The 17,784-nt window shown below is 56.0% G+C and overlaps 2 protein-coding genes and 1 long non-coding RNA gene across 5 annotated transcripts in view; 1 reads left to right on the plus strand and 2 right to left on the minus strand.

Moving 5' to 3' along the window:
• The window catches only part of MARK4 (microtubule affinity regulating kinase 4), a 32,009-nt gene extending 24,480 nt beyond the window's left edge, over positions 1 to 7,529 (minus strand). For 2 of the 3 annotated variants that reach the window (XM_084771362.1, XM_084771363.1), the window contains exons 1-2: positions 7,118 to 7,529; positions 737 to 937 (exon numbers count right to left, since the gene is read on the minus strand). In XM_084771362.1, the coding sequence (XP_084627488.1) occupies positions 737 to 937; positions 7,118 to 7,168 (252 nt within the window). In that variant the 5' untranslated portion in view covers positions 7,169 to 7,529. Of the gene's footprint in view, positions 1 to 736; positions 938 to 4,720; positions 5,262 to 7,117 lie in introns of those variants that run through there. The other variant, XM_084771361.1, reaches the window with a different exon arrangement.
• Positions 1 to 17,784, minus strand: part of LOC311591623 — a 112,286-nt gene that overhangs the window by 73,915 nt on the left and 20,587 nt on the right. The window lies entirely within an intron of this gene.
• The window catches only part of EXOC3L2 (exocyst complex component 3 like 2), a 32,277-nt gene continuing 26,593 nt past the window's right edge, over positions 12,101 to 17,784 (plus strand). The window contains exon 1 of the mRNA XM_084771360.1: positions 12,101 to 12,305. The gene's annotated coding sequence lies outside the window, so the exon portion shown is untranslated. The remainder of the gene's footprint in view (positions 12,306 to 17,784) is intronic.

A 17,784-nucleotide genomic window follows, 5' to 3' on the forward strand; every position in this document is an offset into this window, starting at 1 on the left:
AAAGCCACCTGATATCCTGCTCTGGTCTCTTGCTCACATACGCAGTAAACAAACAGCCAAATAATACAATAAAAATACACAACACCCAAAGAGGAAGGCAGGCGGGGAGGCAACGCCTGTGACCTCGGACATCCTCACAATTCAGTGAACCTGTTAACTGATTTTCTTTTCCTACTGGGGCTATTTTGGAAAAATCTGAGGAAGCAGGGCCTAGAGAGACGGCTCAGCACTTAAGAGCGCTTGCTGCTGGGTGTTTGGATCCCAGCCACCCTCATGCTGCTCAGGAGCATCTGTAACTCCAGCTCCAGGATATATGACGCCCTCTTCTGGCCTCTGTAGGTACTACACACACACACACACACACACACACACACACACACACACACACACACCATTAAAGATAGGCTCAGCAACAGCCGGGCGTGGTGGCGCACACCTTTAATCCCAGCACTCGGGATGCAGAGGCAGGCGGATCGCTGTGAGTTCGAGGCCAGCCTGGTCTACAAAGCGAGTCCAGGACAGTCAAGGCTACACAGAGAGACCATGTCTCAAAAAGCCAAACAAACAAACAACAACAAAAAAAAAAAACCAGAAAACAAAAACCCAAAACCAAAACAAAACTACCTTTAAATTCTGTACAAGAAGGCCAACCAGGACTGGCCCTGACCTCACACCTTGCCTCTTCAACTCCCTAACCCTGACACCCACCCGCGTCCCTCGGCCATGCCCCACTCACCTCCCGGCCCGTGAGGATATGCCGAGCCAGCTTGACTTTGGCGAAGTTGCCCTTCCCGATGGTCCTCAGCAGGCGGTAGTTGCCGACGTGGGGTTGTTCCTCGGGGCAGGAAGCGATGGAGTTCCGGCAACGGGCACCCAGGGAACGGCTGGACCAGGACGGCCCTTTGTCTGAAGACCGGCCACTGCCCAAGGTGCCATGCTATGAGGAGAGAAGCAAAGCACGTGAGCCATCCCGGTCCCTTCCCACTGCAGTGGCACCCGAGGGCCAGGGTGGCTCTCTGGAGCTCTGGCCGCCGCGCCCTCCTGTCCCTTTGCAAACTTCTGGGTCCTCCCCATCTTATAAGAGGGAGCTCCCTGCAGGGGCTGCGGGCTCGACTGTAGAAAGCACCAAGCTCGGGGTCCCTTCCCAACGCCACACCAACTCAGGCATCGTGCCACACAGCTGGAGGACCATCCTCCACTCCACACTGAATTCCAGGCTACCCTGGGCTACCTAGCAAGACAGCTTCCTTTTGCTTTGTTGACACCGGCTCTTTTGAAGCTGAGGTTGGCTTCGAACTGACCGGCAGAAGGCTCAGGGCTCTGTTCCCCAGCAGTGTACAAAACGGGTGTGGGGTAGGGTGGTAGGATGGGGTGAGGAGGCTCTGAGACAGGGACCGCCAAGGTCTCAAAGGTCCTTGTCCGTCACCCCCTCCCTGCCCACCCTCTTCTCATACCTGGGCCGCTGGCATCTTTACACCATGTTCTTCTAAACACTGCTGACCTCGACCCCCCCCCCAATCAGTGTTGACCTTCACCCAGATCCAACACCCCACCGGGCCAGCAAGAACCCCAATACCCTATTTCCTCTGCCAATGCTCCTGGGCCAGCCCCAAAGTCTGTTTTTCTTGAGGTGGGGTGGGAAAGGGTCCCATGTAGCCCAGGCTGGCCCTGAACTCCTGAGACTCCGGCCTCAGCCCCGCCGAGGGCAGAGATTACAGGCCTGTGCCACCACGGCCAGCCTGTACCTGATTTAATTAGCCCTCCTTATGAGCCCAAGACTACAAAGGAAAGATAGCAACAGAGCTTGGAACGGCCACATCTCTGCCTGCTTCCGGCAAGGGTCTTAGCTCATAGTCTGAAGGGGAGGTGGGACACTGTCTCGTCATCACTGTTGCCCCAAATTCTCCCACAAACAGTAGAACTTTTGATTTGGCCCCAACACCCCCTCCCTGACCCTTTCTGTCCACCTCTCAGGGAAACATTGTTTCATCGAGGCTGCCCTCTGCCGCCCTGCCATCTCCCACGCCATCAACTCCTGCTGGCCCGTCTCGCCCCAGCCTCCCCAACGAGGTGACCTGCTCAGGCCCAGCTGCCCTGTCCTGATTGGGAACCTCCAGGGACTGAGCCTTTCTCTCTTCGCCAGAGCCTGAGAGGCAGACGGGGGAAAACAGGACACGGGGACAGGGATGAAGGGAAAAGTCCAGAGCAGCCAGGGAGCCGAGGCCTGGGCTGCCTGCGGCGCGGAAGCTCTGCCAGGCCGCTGAGCAGCAGGCGGCACTTGGCAAGCATGGACGGCGGAGTAAACTGAGGCTTGAAGCTGGGATCTCAACACAGCCTTTTTTTTTTTTTAACCAAACTAACAGTCCTTACAGATACCACATTAGTCTGACTCGGAGAAGTGCTCCTCCACTGAGCCACGCCCCCAGCCCCTCACTGGGGGATTCTAGGCAGGGGCTGTACCACTGAGCCACACCCCAGCACCTCACTGGAGGATTCTAGGCAGGGGCTCCACCACTGAGCCACGCCCCCAGCCCCTCATTGGCGGATTCTAGACAGGGGCTCCTTCACTGAGCCACACCCTCAGCCCCTCACTGGGGGATTCTAGGCAGGGGCTCTACCACTGAACCACACGCCCAGCCCCTCACTGGGGGATTCTAGGCAGGGGCTCTACCACTGAACCACACCCCCAGCCCCTCACTGGGGGATTCTAGGCAGGGGCTCCACCACTGAGCCACGCCCCCAGCCCCTCATTGGTGGATTCTAGGCAGGGGCTCTACCACTGAGCCACGCCCCCAGCCCCTCATTGGCGGATTCTAGGCAGGGGCTCTACCACTGAGCCACGCCCCCAGCCCCTCACTGGGGGATTCTAGGCAGGGGCTCTACCACTGAGCCACACCCCCAGCCCCTCACTGGGGGATTCTAGGCAGGGGCTCTACCACTGAGCCACACCCCCAGCCCCTCATTGGTGGACTCTAGGCAGGGGCTCTACCACTGCATTATATTCCCAGTACCTGTCTCTTTTTGTATGTGTGCCTGCAGTTGTGCTCACCTATGGAGGTCAGAGGTCAGTTTGGGGCATCTTCCTCTAGTACCCTTCACCTTAGTTTTTGAAACACTCCCTCTTCGGCAAAGCTAGATACTGTCATCTCAGCTAGACCGGCTGGCCAGCAAGTGCCGGGCATCTGCCCATCTCTACATGCCCCAGGCCCCCACCCAGTGCTGGGCTTACAGGCATGTTCCACCATGCCCAGCTTTTATGTGGGTGCTTGAATCTGAACTCGGATCCTCATATCCACACAGTAAGCACTTTACCCAGTGAGCCGTCTCCCCGTCCCACCCACCTTCGCAGCCCTCACTTTAATTTTAATTTTGAGATAAGGTCTTGCAAATTTAAAATCCTCCTGCCTCGGTTTTCCCGGGTAGCTCCCCGGCTTACTCCGCCACGCCCGCCTGCTTCCCACGTGGCTTTTAGTAAGAGGATGATACCATCGGCCAGGTCCTGTACGAACAGGCTCCTCACCTACACTCGGTTCCCAAGCAAGCCCAGTGAGGGAGGCCCTGCACCCCCACAGTCCAGGGAGAAACAAAGGCTGGGGTGGACAGGGGCCAGCCATGTTCACACAGCTTCCTCACCAGAGGCAAAAAGATGACGCCCATCAGGCAATCCGATTTTAAATTCAAGGCCTGCCTGAACAACGGAGTGAATTCAAGGCCAGCCTGGGTAACTCAGAGAGATCCTGCTTCAGTGACAAGCAAAGGAAATGAGAAGAGAGAGTTCAGCAGTAGAGCCCCTGCCTAGAATCCCCTAGTGAGGGGCTGGGGGTGTGGCTCAGTGGTAGAGCCCCTGCCTAGAATCCCCCAGTGAGGGGCTGGGGGCGTGGCTCAGTGGTAGAGCCCCTGCCTAGAATCCCCCAGTGAGGGGCTGGGGGCGTGGCTCAGTGGTAGAGCCCCTGCCTAGAATCCCCCAGTGAGGGGCTGGGGGCGTGGCTCAGTGGTAGAGCCCCTGCCTAGAATCCCCCAGTGAGGGGCTGGGGGCGTGGCTCAGTGGTAGAGCCCCTGCCTAGAATCCCCCAGTGAAGGGCTGGGGGTGTGGCTCAGTGGTAGAGCCCCTGCCTATCATGTGTAAGATCCTGGCTTTGACCCTCAGAACAGTGCTATGGATGTGGTGGACAGAGCCCTGGTCTACACAGTACAGTCCCTGGCACGGCCAGTAAAAAAGAAAAAGACGACGCGAGGCGGATGGTTCTGATTTCCACCACTGTCCCTGCTCATGCCATTCGCACCCTGACTCCTGTGAGTCCGGCCACGGTGAGCATCATCCAGCCCAGCCTCTCGGAGGTTCCTCCAAGGGAATAGGGCAGGTGGATGCAAAGGCCTGGGACTCCAGCCTAGGCTCTGGGCTCCCGAGTGCTGATCTTCCCAGATGCCAGCGGCTGCGCTCACTGGTTCAGGGCCCCGGGAGGGGCAGGCAGGTGGTGGCGATGGAAGATAAGGTCCTTGCCAAGCTTAGAGCCTGGAGAAGACTCCCTGTCGGGCGTTGCCAGGGGCCTCCCTCAGACTCAGGAAGGCACACCACTGGCGTCTGCTTGGCTAAGGGACCCCCCCTACAGGGGGATAGCTGGGGGCAAGGGGGTGACGAAATCCCCAGGGGTCAGGAGCAGAAGCTAAAATTGGCTAGCACCACCAGCTGGCCCGGATCCCTCCTGGCCAACCGACCGACCTGCCGGTGCCTAGACACCATGCCTGTTGCTAGGGAACGCAGAGAAGCTGGAGTGTGACCTTCTGTGGCTGTCGCCTGGGTCACCATGCAGCCGGGTTGGGGTCTGCAACCTCAGACTGCAGGAGACGACCCGTCACTTCCAATAAGATTCCTCATAGGCTGGAGTCAGAGAACAAAACTACCTATCCCAGTCGGCCGGCCGGGGCGTGGTGGCGCACGCCTTCAATCCCAGCACTCCTCGGGAAGGCAGGGGCAGGAGGATCGCTGTGAGTTCGAGGCCAGCCTGGTCTACAGAACAAATCCAGGACAGACAAGGCTACACAGAGGAACCCTGTCTCAAAAAACTAAAAAAGAAAAAATAAAAAGCAAAAAACAAAAACAAAAAAAAAAAACAAAAAGACAAACAAAACTACGTATCCCAGTATCCCCACTATGCGCTCCCTACTACGCACCAACCATCACAAGGAAGAAGAAAACCTGCTAGGAGTCCAACCACTATACAGATTTGGAAACCAAGGCTTAGAGAGGTGAGGTCACTGGCCCGAGGGGCGCACGGCAGCGGGGTGTGGGTCTGAATTTATCTGACCGATTAAGGCAGGAATAATCCCAGCACGTGACCCGAAGCCGTCCCTGTGCAGGAGGCGCCACCGTCAACCCGCTTACAAGGAAACTGAGGCTGGAGCAGGCTCTCCGAGCTTGCCTGACAACGAATGACAGCTGTATTTGAGAACGCCTTGCCTTCTGACTCAGATCCAACAGCCATGAGCGCCGCCTTCACCCACATGTCTCCGGTAATCCTTTGCGGGACTCAAGACGTTACCCCCCCACCACACACACACACACACACACACACACACACACACACACACACACGTTCCAAGGCAGGAATCAGGCTCAGAGCCTGAAGACACAGTGCAATGTGGCACCTGGAGGCAGCATTCGAACCCAAGGCCCGGGGAACTGGGTACCTCCCTGGAATTGACTGGGGGAACCAAAGTGGGTGGGTCTGGTGGAAACCTCCTCCTACTTGAAACCTGGGCCAGCGCGGGAGAGGAGCAAATCTGCGATATGCCTTAAGAGACACAGATAAGGGGCTCTGGTTGTACCCGGGGAGGCAGAGGCAGAGGCAGAGGCAGAGGCGGATCTCTGTGAGATCAAGGCCAGCCAGGTCTGCGTAGAGAGGCTGTCTCAAGACAAAAAGTGTGCGCCTGGCCTCTGGGGATGAAGGTGGTGAGAGGGTGGCTGGGGAAGATCCCACATCCTAGCCGGAATGAATCAATAAGCTGGTTTCTAAGGCACCTGGAGAGCTGTCAGAATTATGGGAAATGCAGGAGTGGGGGGCACCCTGCCTGGGGCTGCTGTGAGAGAAAGAAGCCTCCGGGGATGCTAACGGGGGGGTGCAGCCCCGGAGTCCCTGGATCAAGGGCTCCGGGCTCAGTAAACTCCCCATAAGTCAGGGCTAAAGGGCCCAGGCCCTCCCGGGAGGTCAAGGAAAGGTTTGGGGAGGGCAGGAAGCAAGGGAGAGGGGCTTCCTCCAGGAAGCCTAACCTCTAGCAGGAAAAGGGGGCTCCAGTCAGCGGGAGGTGTGGGGAGCGGGGGTTGAAGTGAGGCTGCGGGGCAGGCTCAGGAGGAGGTCAGACTCAGCCTGATCCGGGGCCTGGAACCCTAGCCTGGGATGGGAGCCCTGAGGTTGGAAGCCAAGGCTTCCTGTAAAAGGGCCAGAAGTGTCTGGGTCGCATCTGGAGGACCCCAGAGGCGACAGTGATCCAAGGACAGGAGAGGCCGGTACAGCTGGGCCAGGCCGGGGAGTGCAGACACCTTGAAGGAAGCGGGGCAGGGCCCTGGGCCCAGGTGCCATTTGGCTTCCTGGGGGAGGCGGCTCGCGGGAGCCTCAGGCGGATCTGGGGACTGGCCAGGGGTGGCAGGAGGGGGGGAGCCAGCACCCCGATTCTGCAGGAGGCAGGGAGGGCAGCAGGGCCAGGCCGGGTGTCGGGCCTTGCTGGATGGGGAGCCAGGGCTGCGCCTCGGAGGACCAGGGGCTGTGCCATCCGGGAAGGGTCGAGCCCAGACTGCGGGGCGAGCAGGAGGGGGACAGACCTGGCAGCCGGGGAAGGGAGGGGCTGCCGGCGGGCAGGGGAGGGGTCTTCCTGTAGGGAAGAGACCGGGCGGAAGCAAGCACTCTGCAGAGGGACAAGAGAAGGGTCCTAAGGCAGGGGCGCCCCTAGGGGTCGGGCTGGGCTGGGGCTGCGGGGAGGAGAGAGCAGAGAGGCCTCAAAGTCATGGGCTCTGGAGCCCGGAAAGGAGTCAAGACTGGCGGAGCCAGTGGCCCGGGAGGGGTCGAGGGGGTTCTGTGACTGGACCAAGGCAGGGGTCCCCAAGGGGCTGGGCCCCACTCACCGTGTCCGAGTTCCGATCGTTGCCCGGGGCCAGCGCCGTCCTCGAAGACATCTTCTCTGGGGTCCCAGGAGGGAAGGGGACAGGGGTGGCCGGGTTGGGGGGGGTGGGGATCCCAGGGTCCCCTCTCTTCCCCTCCCCCCCCAGCCGACCTGGGGACGCGAGCTCAAAAGCTTGGGCGCCGTGGACGCCCGAGTCCTCGCTGAGCGAGGGCAGGACGGGGGGGGGGGGGTTAGGGGGGATGGGGAGGGGAGAAGACACCGAGGGTCCTAGTGGCCCCGTGCAAGGGGAACCCGGGGCGCCATCTGGGCGGCGGGCAGACAGGAGGGTGCACGGGCGGGGGCCGGGGAGGGGGCGCGGAGCCGGCCCGGGGCGGCGGCGGAGGAAGGCGACCGAGGGGCCGGGGAGGAAGGGACGTCAGGGGGGAGGGGCGGGATGGGAGGGGCTCGCGCAGACCCCGCCCCCCTGCCGCCAGCTCTTAAAGGCACAGGCCCGGGCTGGCTCTGGGGGTTCTGGGGGCGGAGGCAGGTCTGGGCGCGCCTGTGTTCAGCAAGTTCTCACAGGAGGAGGACGGGAGTCACGGGCTGAGGGATGCAGCTGAGCAGGAGAGCCCAGGGAGATGTTGAGAGATGGGAGAGACACACAGACACAGGGACACACCACAGACACGAGGTGGGAAGTAGCTGAGTGACAAAGAGGGGGCAGAGAAGCCAAGGACAGTGACACAAAAGGACGGAGGGACAGAAAGGGGACAGTGAGACAGAGAGTGGGAGAGAGATGGGGGGAGGGGAGAGGGGACAGTGAGACAGAGAGTGGGAGAGAGATGGGGGGAGGGGAGGGAAGAGAGAGAAAGAGAGAGAGAGAGAGAGAGAGAGAGAAAGACACTCAGGCACCAAAGTGGAGGAGGGAGGGACCGAAAGAGACAAAGAGGAACTCAAGGAGTTGAGATCTGCGGAGAAAAGGAATAGAGTGACAGAGACAGGGAGAGACAAAGAGACGGAGAGAAAGACAAAGAGCCAGACAGGGAGTCTGGCTATGCGCCTGTCATCCCGAGACACTCAGGAGGTTGAGTTAGGTGGATTGCTGTGAGTTCGAGACCAGCCAAGAGTACACAGCAAGCCTCTGGCTCAGAAAACAAGACAAAATTGAAGCCAGGCCCCTGGCTGAGGAGGACCCCTGAGTGTAAGGTGGTCCCGAGCTTCAGGGGCAGAGGGTTAATGCCTGGCAGCGCTTTCTGGTCTCACTTTCCCAGCCGGTACGATGAAGGGAAAAAAGCCTTGCTCGCCTCCCCCTGGCTGGCTGGCAGCCCAAACAGGTGTTGGCTTGCAGGGACAAACAGATCAGAGAGAGTGAGGGCTGTGCCTGAGGTCACATGCCCCCCACTGCCCCCCCCACCCCCGTGAGATGAAAGAAAAGGGGTTTTGCGTAATCCTGGTCCAAAGCCAGGTGATCCTAGGGTAGGTAGGTCTCTTTCTAGCTGTCTTTGAAAAGAAAACAAAAACAAACAAACAAAACACAACAAAAAAGAAAACCTCTTTCTGAGCCTCAGTTTTCCTTTGTGAAAAATTAGATGTTACAGCAGGGCGTGGTGGCGCACGCCTTTTAATCCCACCCTTCCAGAGACAGAGGCAGGTGGATTGCTGTGAGTTCGAGGCCAGCCTGGTCTGCAAAGTGAGTCCAGGACAGCCAAGGCTACACAGAGAGACCCTGTCTGGAAAAAAAAAAGAAAAAGAAAAGAAAGAAAGAGAGAAAGAGAAAAAGAGAAAATTAGATGTTGCCAAGTACTGTGGTGTCCTGGAGATTCAGAAGTTCCGGGTCATCCTCAGCTACATAGTGAGTTCAAGACTAAGCCTGACACACACGAGACCCTATCAGACAGAACGAAGGCGAAGGAGATGAGGGATGAGAGCCGGGCGCCCACGCAAGCCGATCCTGGGACTGGCTGTGAAGCATAAACACTTTTAAGAGTTAAGTTATGCAAACACGGAAGTAAGCAAATTGTATTAAAATTCGAGGTTGAGCCGGGCGGTGGTGGCGCACGCCTTTAATCCCAGCACTCGGGAGGCAGAGGCAGGTGGATCGCTGTGAGTTCGAGGCCAGCGTGGTCTGCAAAGTGAGTCCAGGGCAGCCAAGGCTACACAGAGAGACCCACATGGCAGCTCACAAAGGTCTGTGACTCCCGTTCCAGGCACTCTGACGCCCTCTTCTGGCAACCCTAGGCACTGCACACATGTGGTGCACAGACAGACACACACACACTCACACACACACACACACACACACACACACAGAGGCAGAACACCAAATGAAATATATAAACTATAAAAGCAAAGATCCAAAACGACAGTGGGTGGTAAGGCTGGTATTATTTCTTTGTTACATTTGAACAGCATATTAATTTTGGGGGGGAAGTGCATGTGGAGGGGAGAGGAAAAGTTCCGGAAGCCAGTTGTCCCCCACCCCAGGATCAAACGTGGGTCTTCAGCCTTAAAGACAAGCATCTTCACCCGTTGCACCAGCCCTATGCATTTACTGATTTTTGAGACTGGGCATCTTGTAACCCAGGCAGTTTTTGTGCCACTGAGGTTGTCCTTGATGCTCCTGCCTCCACCTCAGGGTGTGTTGAGGTGCGTGAGCACCACACCCAGTTACCCAGTTTTAGCTCTGGGAGTTGTTTATTGTTCTTTTCTTTTGTTTTAACTGGAGAGAGAGAGAGAGAGAGAGAGAGAGAGAGAGAGAGAAAGAAACACAGTCTCTGCTATCACAAATTACTCAGTCAGATTCCACATTTGGGGAAACTGAGGGGTCAGCAATCCCCGGAGATCCACCTTTGCCATGGTGCTAACGTCCCTGTCAGGTAAGTATTGTTTGATTTTTGAGACAGGGTCTCCTTCTGTAGCCCAGATGGACCTTGAACTTCAGGTCACCAAATCAAACTGCATACATAAATAAAATGCTTCGACCCAAGCGTGGTAGCACACACGTTAGGCATCCCAGCACTTGGGAGGCAGAAGTAGGCAGATCTCTGAGTTCGAGTCCAGCCTGGTATACACAGAGTTCCCGGGTAGCCTGTTTTCAAATAAATAAAAGTGGGGACTCGAGAACATTAAGGGAGGAGCTCTGGGTGGGTTTCTAAGAACTTTGTGGCCACAAAGGGCTGTTCAGGGTAAGATGGTGTCCTTGAGGTGGAATGGGGTGCTGAGTGCCCCGTAAAGCCTTCCCTGGTCCAGCTCTGACAGATGCAGTACTCATATCAACCACCAGGGGGCAGACGGCGGTCTCCCCATTCACTCAGGGTCTTTCTGTTCCGCTTTCCAGTCCCTCCCAAACGGGCCGACTGAGGCTTACCAAGTGGACAAAGCTTGAAAAAGTTGCACTGAGTAAAAGGAGCTGGACACAAAAGGTCACACGGTACAACTTGATTCTTACAAAATGTTCAGGGGGGTTGGGGGGGGGACACTCGGCCTAGAAACACAAGCCCTACCCCGCTTTCCCCAGACTTTGAGGGGAGGCAGAGGGAGGCCTGCCAGAGCTCTCTTCAAGGTTCTGGAGATGTCCTGGATTCAGATACTAGCGCTTTCTGCTACAACCTTGTGAGTGCACCAGGACCCAGAAAATTGCAAGCTATAAAAGTGTGAATTTGGGGCTCAGTGGTTAAGAGCACAGGCTGCTCTTGCAGAGGACTGTGGGCTCAATTCTCAAGCACCCATACCTTGGTGGATAACCGTTTACCTGTAACTCCAGTTCCAGAGGAAAGGATTCCTTCTAGCCTATTTGGGCACTGCATGGGTGTGATGCACGGACATGCATACATGTACTCACACGCATAAAATAAATTACACTTAAAAAAAAAAAAGGCAGGCCAGGCGGTGGTGGCACACACCTTTAATCCCAGCACTCGGGAGGCAGAGGCAAGCGGATCGCTGTGAGTTCGAGGTCAGCCCGGTCTACAAAGTGAGTCCAGGACAGCCAAGGCTACACACAGAGAAACCCTGTCTCGGAAAAAAAAAAAAAACAAGAAACAAAACGAAACCAAACAAAAAGTCAGATTGACTGCATCGGAGTGGGAGAGATGGGAAATCTGTAAAGGAGACAGATATGGATTGGGAAATAGTTACCACGGTTGAGCACGTGACCAGCGTGCTCAGGGCCCTGAGTTCAATTCCCCAGCACCCATACACACATACAAAGAAGGGTAGGGATGGTGGCACGTTCCTTCATTCAATCCCAGCATTTGGGAGGCAGGATCTTTGTAAGCTTCAGCCAGGCTGAGCTACATAATAAGACAGATGCATTTGAGTACATCTGGCCCACAGCTGGGCCAGAGGAGGAGTGATAGACCCAGGGTTCAGAGGCTTTCAGGCATAGAGAATTACTTGTTTGTTTGCTTGCTTGCTTTGGAGACAGGGTTTTTCTGTGTGGCCCTGGCTGTCCTGGAACTCTGTAGACCAAGCTGGCTTCGAACTCAGAGATTCTGCCCACCCCTGCCTGCTCCATCACCTTCTGACTTTTTTTGGGGCAGGGGATTTCGAGACAGGGTTTCTCTGTGTAACTTTGGCTGTCCTAGACTCACTCTGTAGACCAATCTGGCCTCAAATTCATAGCGATCCACCTGCCTCTGCCTCCCGAGTGCTGGGATTAAAGGCGTGCGCCACCATGCCCGGTCCCTTCCTGACATTTTTAAAGCCATGCTTGGGCCATCCCACTTGCTCCTCAGGCCCAGCCTTTGGGGCCAGTGGAATTTTCTTTGAGTCCCTCTCTCCCTCTTGAGACCCTATCCACACTCCCATTACTCTGGAGTTTAGCTGTGGGCCCCTGTCCAGCTCAGATTGTCTCCCCTGGGTACACAGGATGATGTTGTTACCTTGAGAGGCGTGAAAAGCAGGCAAGAGGGCGGGCAGATTCCGGCAAAGCTGGGAGAGGGGAGGGGGGCCCCCCCGCAAGGGTGGGGACAGGGGCCTGTGGCCCTTGTCACAGCAGGGCCCAACCACAGCCTGGCCTAGAAGGGCAGACAGATAAGAGGACCTTCCAGCCCCTGGCCCCAGAGAGGGAGGGGCTTCCTGACAGGAAATTGTCCTCCTCCAACCCCCTGCCCCCCCCAGATCCAAGCTCTCAGCAGTCCTGGCCCAAGTAGTCTGGGGACTGGACAGCAAGAGAGGACAGAGGGACAGTCCGGGACAGAAGACAGAAGGTGAGTGTCTAGGGGGTAAAAGAATGCGTGTCCCCAAGTTCTTTCCAGGAAGGGGGGGGGTCATAAAAACCCAGAATCCTAAAGGCAGGAGGGCTGGGTGGGCAGAGGGCGGTTGAAGGCTGAGTCTGGTGGGGAGAGGCAGAAAGACACAGAGCAGGGGAGGCCTGGAGGCCTCTGGGTTCCTGAGACGAAAGACTTGTGGAGATCTGGGGGACCACTCTGAGAGGACGGGAGATGGGGATATTAGGTCTAACGCACTCTGGCACCCCGATGCTGGAAGCACATCGGGCATCCAGCGCTAGCTGCCTCCCTCCCACGCGAGATGGCAAGACAAGGGTCCCAGCAAGCAGAAAGTCAGGCTGCAGGCGTTGTTCGCAATGCAATTCCAGCACTAGGGAGGCTGAGGCAGGAGACTGGCCAGTTTGAACAAGCTTGGGTTACACATTGAGTCTCTGTCTGAATAGATAGGTAGGTAGGTAGTTAGGTAGAAGGAACGGCTGTCCAGATGGTTCAGCAGGGAGAGGTGCTTGCTGCTCCCAAGAGAAAAGGATATTTCATCCCCAAGACCCATAAGGCGGAAAGTGAGGACTCAGCGTTGCAAGTTTACACCTTACCTCCACACCAGACCATGGCACTGTGCGCCCCTCACACAAAATTAATTAGCTAATTAATTAATTTTAATTAAAAAAAGAAAAGCCGGGAGTGGTAGCGCATACCTTTAATCCCAGCACTCGGGAGGCAGAGGCAGGTGGGTCGCTGTGAGTTCGAGGCCAGCCTGGTCCACAAAGTGAGTCCAGGACAGCCACGGCTACATAGAGAAACCCTGTATCAAAAAAACAAAAAAGAAAAATTAAAAAAAAAAAAAATAAGATGGGAGTGAGCCAGGAAGGCTAGGATTCAGGCTGTCCCGGCTGGTTATGGGATCAAGGTCTGCTATGTGAGTATCAGTTTGAGTCAGGATTAGTTCCCGTTAGATGACCTTGGTGGGCGCTTAAAAAAAAAAAAAAAAACACCCAAAACCGGGTTTTTCAGCGGGGCAGTGGTGGCACACACCTTTAACCCCAGCACTCAGGTGGTAAAGGAAGACAAATCTCTGAGTTCTAGGGCAGCCTTGTTACAGAGTCAAGTCCAGGACAGCCAGCGCTAGCTACACAGAGAGAAGCCCTGTCTCCAACTACACCCCACACACACACATACACACACCTGCCGCCCCGTGCGTGCGGGAGGCGGGGGGAGGGGGTGCGGGGGGGGGGAGAGAAGAAAAGAAAAAAAAAAAGAAAGAAAAAAGAAAAGAAAAGAAAATTCCCACAGGGTCTTATGTAACCTGGGATGGCCTCAAACTGCTATATGCCCAAGGATGCTATTGATGCTTTGGTCCTCCCCTCCTTCTCCAGAGCGGCTGGATTATAGGCCTGCGCCACCCCCTCACCCCCCCACCCGCGTTGCCCAGTTGTGGGTTGGGAAGCTGGGGGTTCCGTGCAAGACAGACAAGCACTCTACCAACTGAGCTACACCCCCCAGCCTTGGCAGAGTGCCCAGTTGACCTCCCCGGAGTTGCCAGGATTAAAGGCATGCTCTTAACTGTACCGGGTTTGCCGGTTTGTCTATACGCAGGGTCTCACTAAAATGATCCAGTCCTCAGAAATCTCAAAAGCATCTGGTCTTGTGGGGGCGTGGTGGCGCACGCCTTGAATCCCAGCACTCTGGAGGCAGAGACAGGTGGATCACTGTGATTTCGAGGCCAGCCTGGTCTACAAAGCAAGTCCAGGACAACCAAGGCTACACAGAGAAACCCTGTCTCGGGGGTGGGGGGTGGGGAGAGAGCATCTGGTCCATCTTTCCTCCCCGACCTCCCCGGCAGGCACTGGGATTACAGGAGGCTGTGGCATTGCACCCAGCTCCACGCGTGGCGCGGCGGGGTGGGGGGTGTTGCTTATGGGGGCGTCAGGCTCTGTAACACGGGTCAGGGTTACTCAGGAGGGTTTGGGGAAAGGCTGGCAGCGAGGAAGAGGAGGAGGGGCCGGGAGAGGGAAGCGCTCGGTGGCCTAGACATCCTGCGGCGGGGGCTGGGGGCTTGAGCGAGGGAGGCTCGGAAGTGAGTCAGGGGCCCGGGCACCGGCAGGCAGCAGAGGGCGTTGGAGGGGGCAGGATGTGGGAGCCAGGTTGCAGAGGGAGGTGTCGGAGCCAGGAAGGGGAAAAAGGTGGGGCGGGGAGGAGTGTTGGGGGTAAGTGCTGCTGCCAGTTTGGGAGTGTGCTGGGAGTATGTTGGGACTGGCTTGAGGGGTTACTGGAGGCAGGTTTGGGGGTGGTGGTGGTCAGACCCACTGGGTGAGCAGCAGATAAAGTCGGGGCATGGCTGGATTCCGTTGGAACCAGCAGTTACGCAGAGGTCAGGGAACAATTTTCAGCACTCCGTTCACTCCTTCTACTCTATGGGTCCCACACCCCCCCCCTCCGACCCCCAAGGATCAAACTTAGGTTGTTAGGCTTGGCGGCAAATGCCTCTGCCCACTGAGCCACCCCGCTGCCCCACCCACCCCACCTCCAGCCATTTTGGGGTGAGGCCTGCGGAGCTTTCCAGAAGAGAGAAGACTAATAAATAGGTGTGTGAATAGCGTGTGTGCGTGCATGGGGGTGTGTGCACCGTTTTACACCGCCGTGGGGGCTCCAAAGCAAGGCGTTGCTATGGAGACTGCCTCACTAGGGATAGGGACCACGGAGATTGGAGGGAGGTTTGACAGCGGTGTGTCTAGAAACAGAGAGGCCAAGAGGCAGCCTTAGAGTCTGGAACGCAGGAAGACGCTCCCCGTCCTGTGAGAACCGACACTTTTCCCCTCGGCCTTAGCCGAGGCATCCAGGCATCTAGTCCTGTCCAGTCTTCCCTTCAGGCACTTGCTCAGTTCAAAACTACATCTATGGGTCTAGCCCACCAGGAGAAAGATCGGAATATTATACAACCCTTAAAAATAAGTGAACCAAGCTGGTCTCGGTGGCGCACGCCTGTAATCCCAGCACTCGGGGAGGCAGAGGCAGGCGGATCGCTGTGAGTTCAAGGCCAACCTGGGCTACGAAGTGAGTCCGGGACAGTCAAGGCTACACAGAGAAACCCTGCCTTGAGAGAGGAAAAAAACAAAGTGAACCGGAGAAGCTGCAGCTGTATATTGGTTAAAGTCATGCGTTCATGACATAAGGAAATGAAAAAGGAAGCGCTAAATAGCAAGATACTTCTGTTTTTTGTTTTTGTTTTTGATTTTTGTTTTTGGTTTTCCAAGACAGGCTTTCTCTGTGTAGCCTTGGCTGTCTTGGACTCACTTTGTAGACCAGGCTGGCCTGGAACTTACCTCTGCCTCCCGAGTGCTGGGATTAAAGGCCTGCGCCACCACCGCCCAGCTTGTTTTTGTTTTTAATTAATTAAATTTTTTTTTTTTTTGGTTTATCGAGACAATGTTTCCTTGTGTAGCCTTGGTTGTCAAGGACTCCCTTAGTAGACCAGGCTGGCCTTGAACTCACAGTGCTCCCCCTGCCTCTGCCTCCCTGAGTGCTGGGATTAAAGGCGTGCACCACCACGCCCGGCGTTGTTGTTGTTGTTTTAATCTTATGTTTATGCACGTTCTGCCTGCATGTATGTCTGCACACCACTCCCCTGTCTGGTACCCAAAGAGGCCAAAATAGGGGTGCTGGGTCCCCTATTTTCCAATGGTTTGAGACAGTTGGGAGCTGCCGTGAGGGTGTTGGGACTCGAACTCAGGTCCTCTTGCCCACTGAGCAGGTTTTGCAGCCTCCAGTAGCGTCTCGCTCTGCCTCCCAGGCTGTCCTGGCACTCACTCCAGCATCTAGGCTGGCTTTGAACTCGGGGTGACGCTCTCACCTCGGCTTTCTGAGCTCTGAGGCTACACATGTGAGCTATCACACCAGAACATTAATTTTGTTTTTATTACTTTTCTGAATGTTCTGAGAAGTTCCTTTTTTTTTTTTTTCAATGCTAGGGTGGAACCTGGGGAGTCTGGCATGCCAGGAAAGAGCTCTTCCACTCAGCCACATTCCTTACTCTGGAAACGTGCATATTATTTATCTTTTTTTTTTTCTTTTCTTTTCCGTTTTTTTGAAAGAGAGTCTATATGGTGAGTCCCTGGCTGGCTGGAACTCGCTATGGAGACCAGGGTAGCCTCAAACTCACAGAGATCTGCCTCTGCCATCTTCCTTGACCTGAAGGGTGCATTTTTACAAACAACCAAACGAACCAACCAACAAACAAACAAAGATAAACAGGGGTGCGGGTAGGGATGAGGTTGGAGGGCTCTGAGAGGTCACAGCGAATAGAGGCACTTGAAACTAAGCGCTAAGCCTGCCGACCTGAGTTCAATCCCTGGGACCCACAATAGAAGGCGAGAACTGATGCCCTGCGGCCCTGCTGGCGCATGCCTTTAATCCCAGCACTCGGGAGGCAGAGGCAGGTGGATCGCTGTGAGTTCAAGGCCAGCCTGGTCTACAAAGTGAGTCCAGGACAGCCAAGGCTACACAGAGAAACCCTGTCTCAAACAAACAAACAAACAAACAAACAAAAAACAAAAATTAGGAGGCAAGAACTGATGATTACAATTGTCCTTTGACCTCCTTATAAGTGCTGTGGCATTCTAGTGATTTCCCCCCCCCTCTCTCTCTCTCTCACACACACACACACACACACACACACACACAGGGTACTGATAAAGCTAAAATGATGACACAACACTGAGATATACCTTAGTGGTGGAATTGTGGGCCCAGCCTTCCCCAGGCTCCTGAATTCTACACGCACAATACTGAAAAATCAGAATGTCTCCATAGCTCCCCAGTGCCCTTGGGAAACAATCCAAGTCCCTTGTCACAGATTTCAGGTCCCGTGTGTGGCCCTGCTCTCCTCATGACCCTCCCCCACCCCCAAGGAATGAACTGTCTGCCTCCTTCCTTCCTTCGCTTCCTGATAGCACCCATTCCAGAGGGCCTGACCCCTGCTCGGAGCCAGGGACACTGGAAAGACCGACAACAGGCCTGGCCCTGCCCTTGCCAGGCACTCAGTCCAGATGCAGACCTGTCCCCCAGACAGGGACAGTCACAGGGAAGCTCGGGGTCACAGGAGCCCCAAGAGGCAGGAGGGCTTCCTGGAGGAGGCAGCCTTGGGTCAGAGACTCAGAGAAAACAGACCCAGGAGACGTATTAGCTCCAGTGAGCTGCGTCGCCAACTGGCCCCTGGCCCCTGAGCTTTGTATCACAGGCCCTGGGGAGCTACGGAGAAGGTTCAGGAGAGGAAGCCTCATGTTGATGCTCCTGTGACGTCTTCAAAGCTGAGCTACAAGAGTGAGGAATCTGACAGGGCATGGTGGCGCAGTCCTGACAATCCGAGAGGTGCAGGCAGGAGCATGGGAGTTCAAGGCTAGCCTGGGCTACATAAGTCTGCCTCCAAACTTAAAATAAGTTCAAAGCTGTAGTCACAGTCCGA

This window comes from Acomys minous, assembly GCF_964271855.1.
Source record: "Acomys minous genome assembly, chromosome: 20".
In the NCBI taxonomy this organism is placed as follows: Eukaryota; Metazoa; Chordata; class Mammalia; order Rodentia; family Muridae; genus Acomys; species Acomys minous.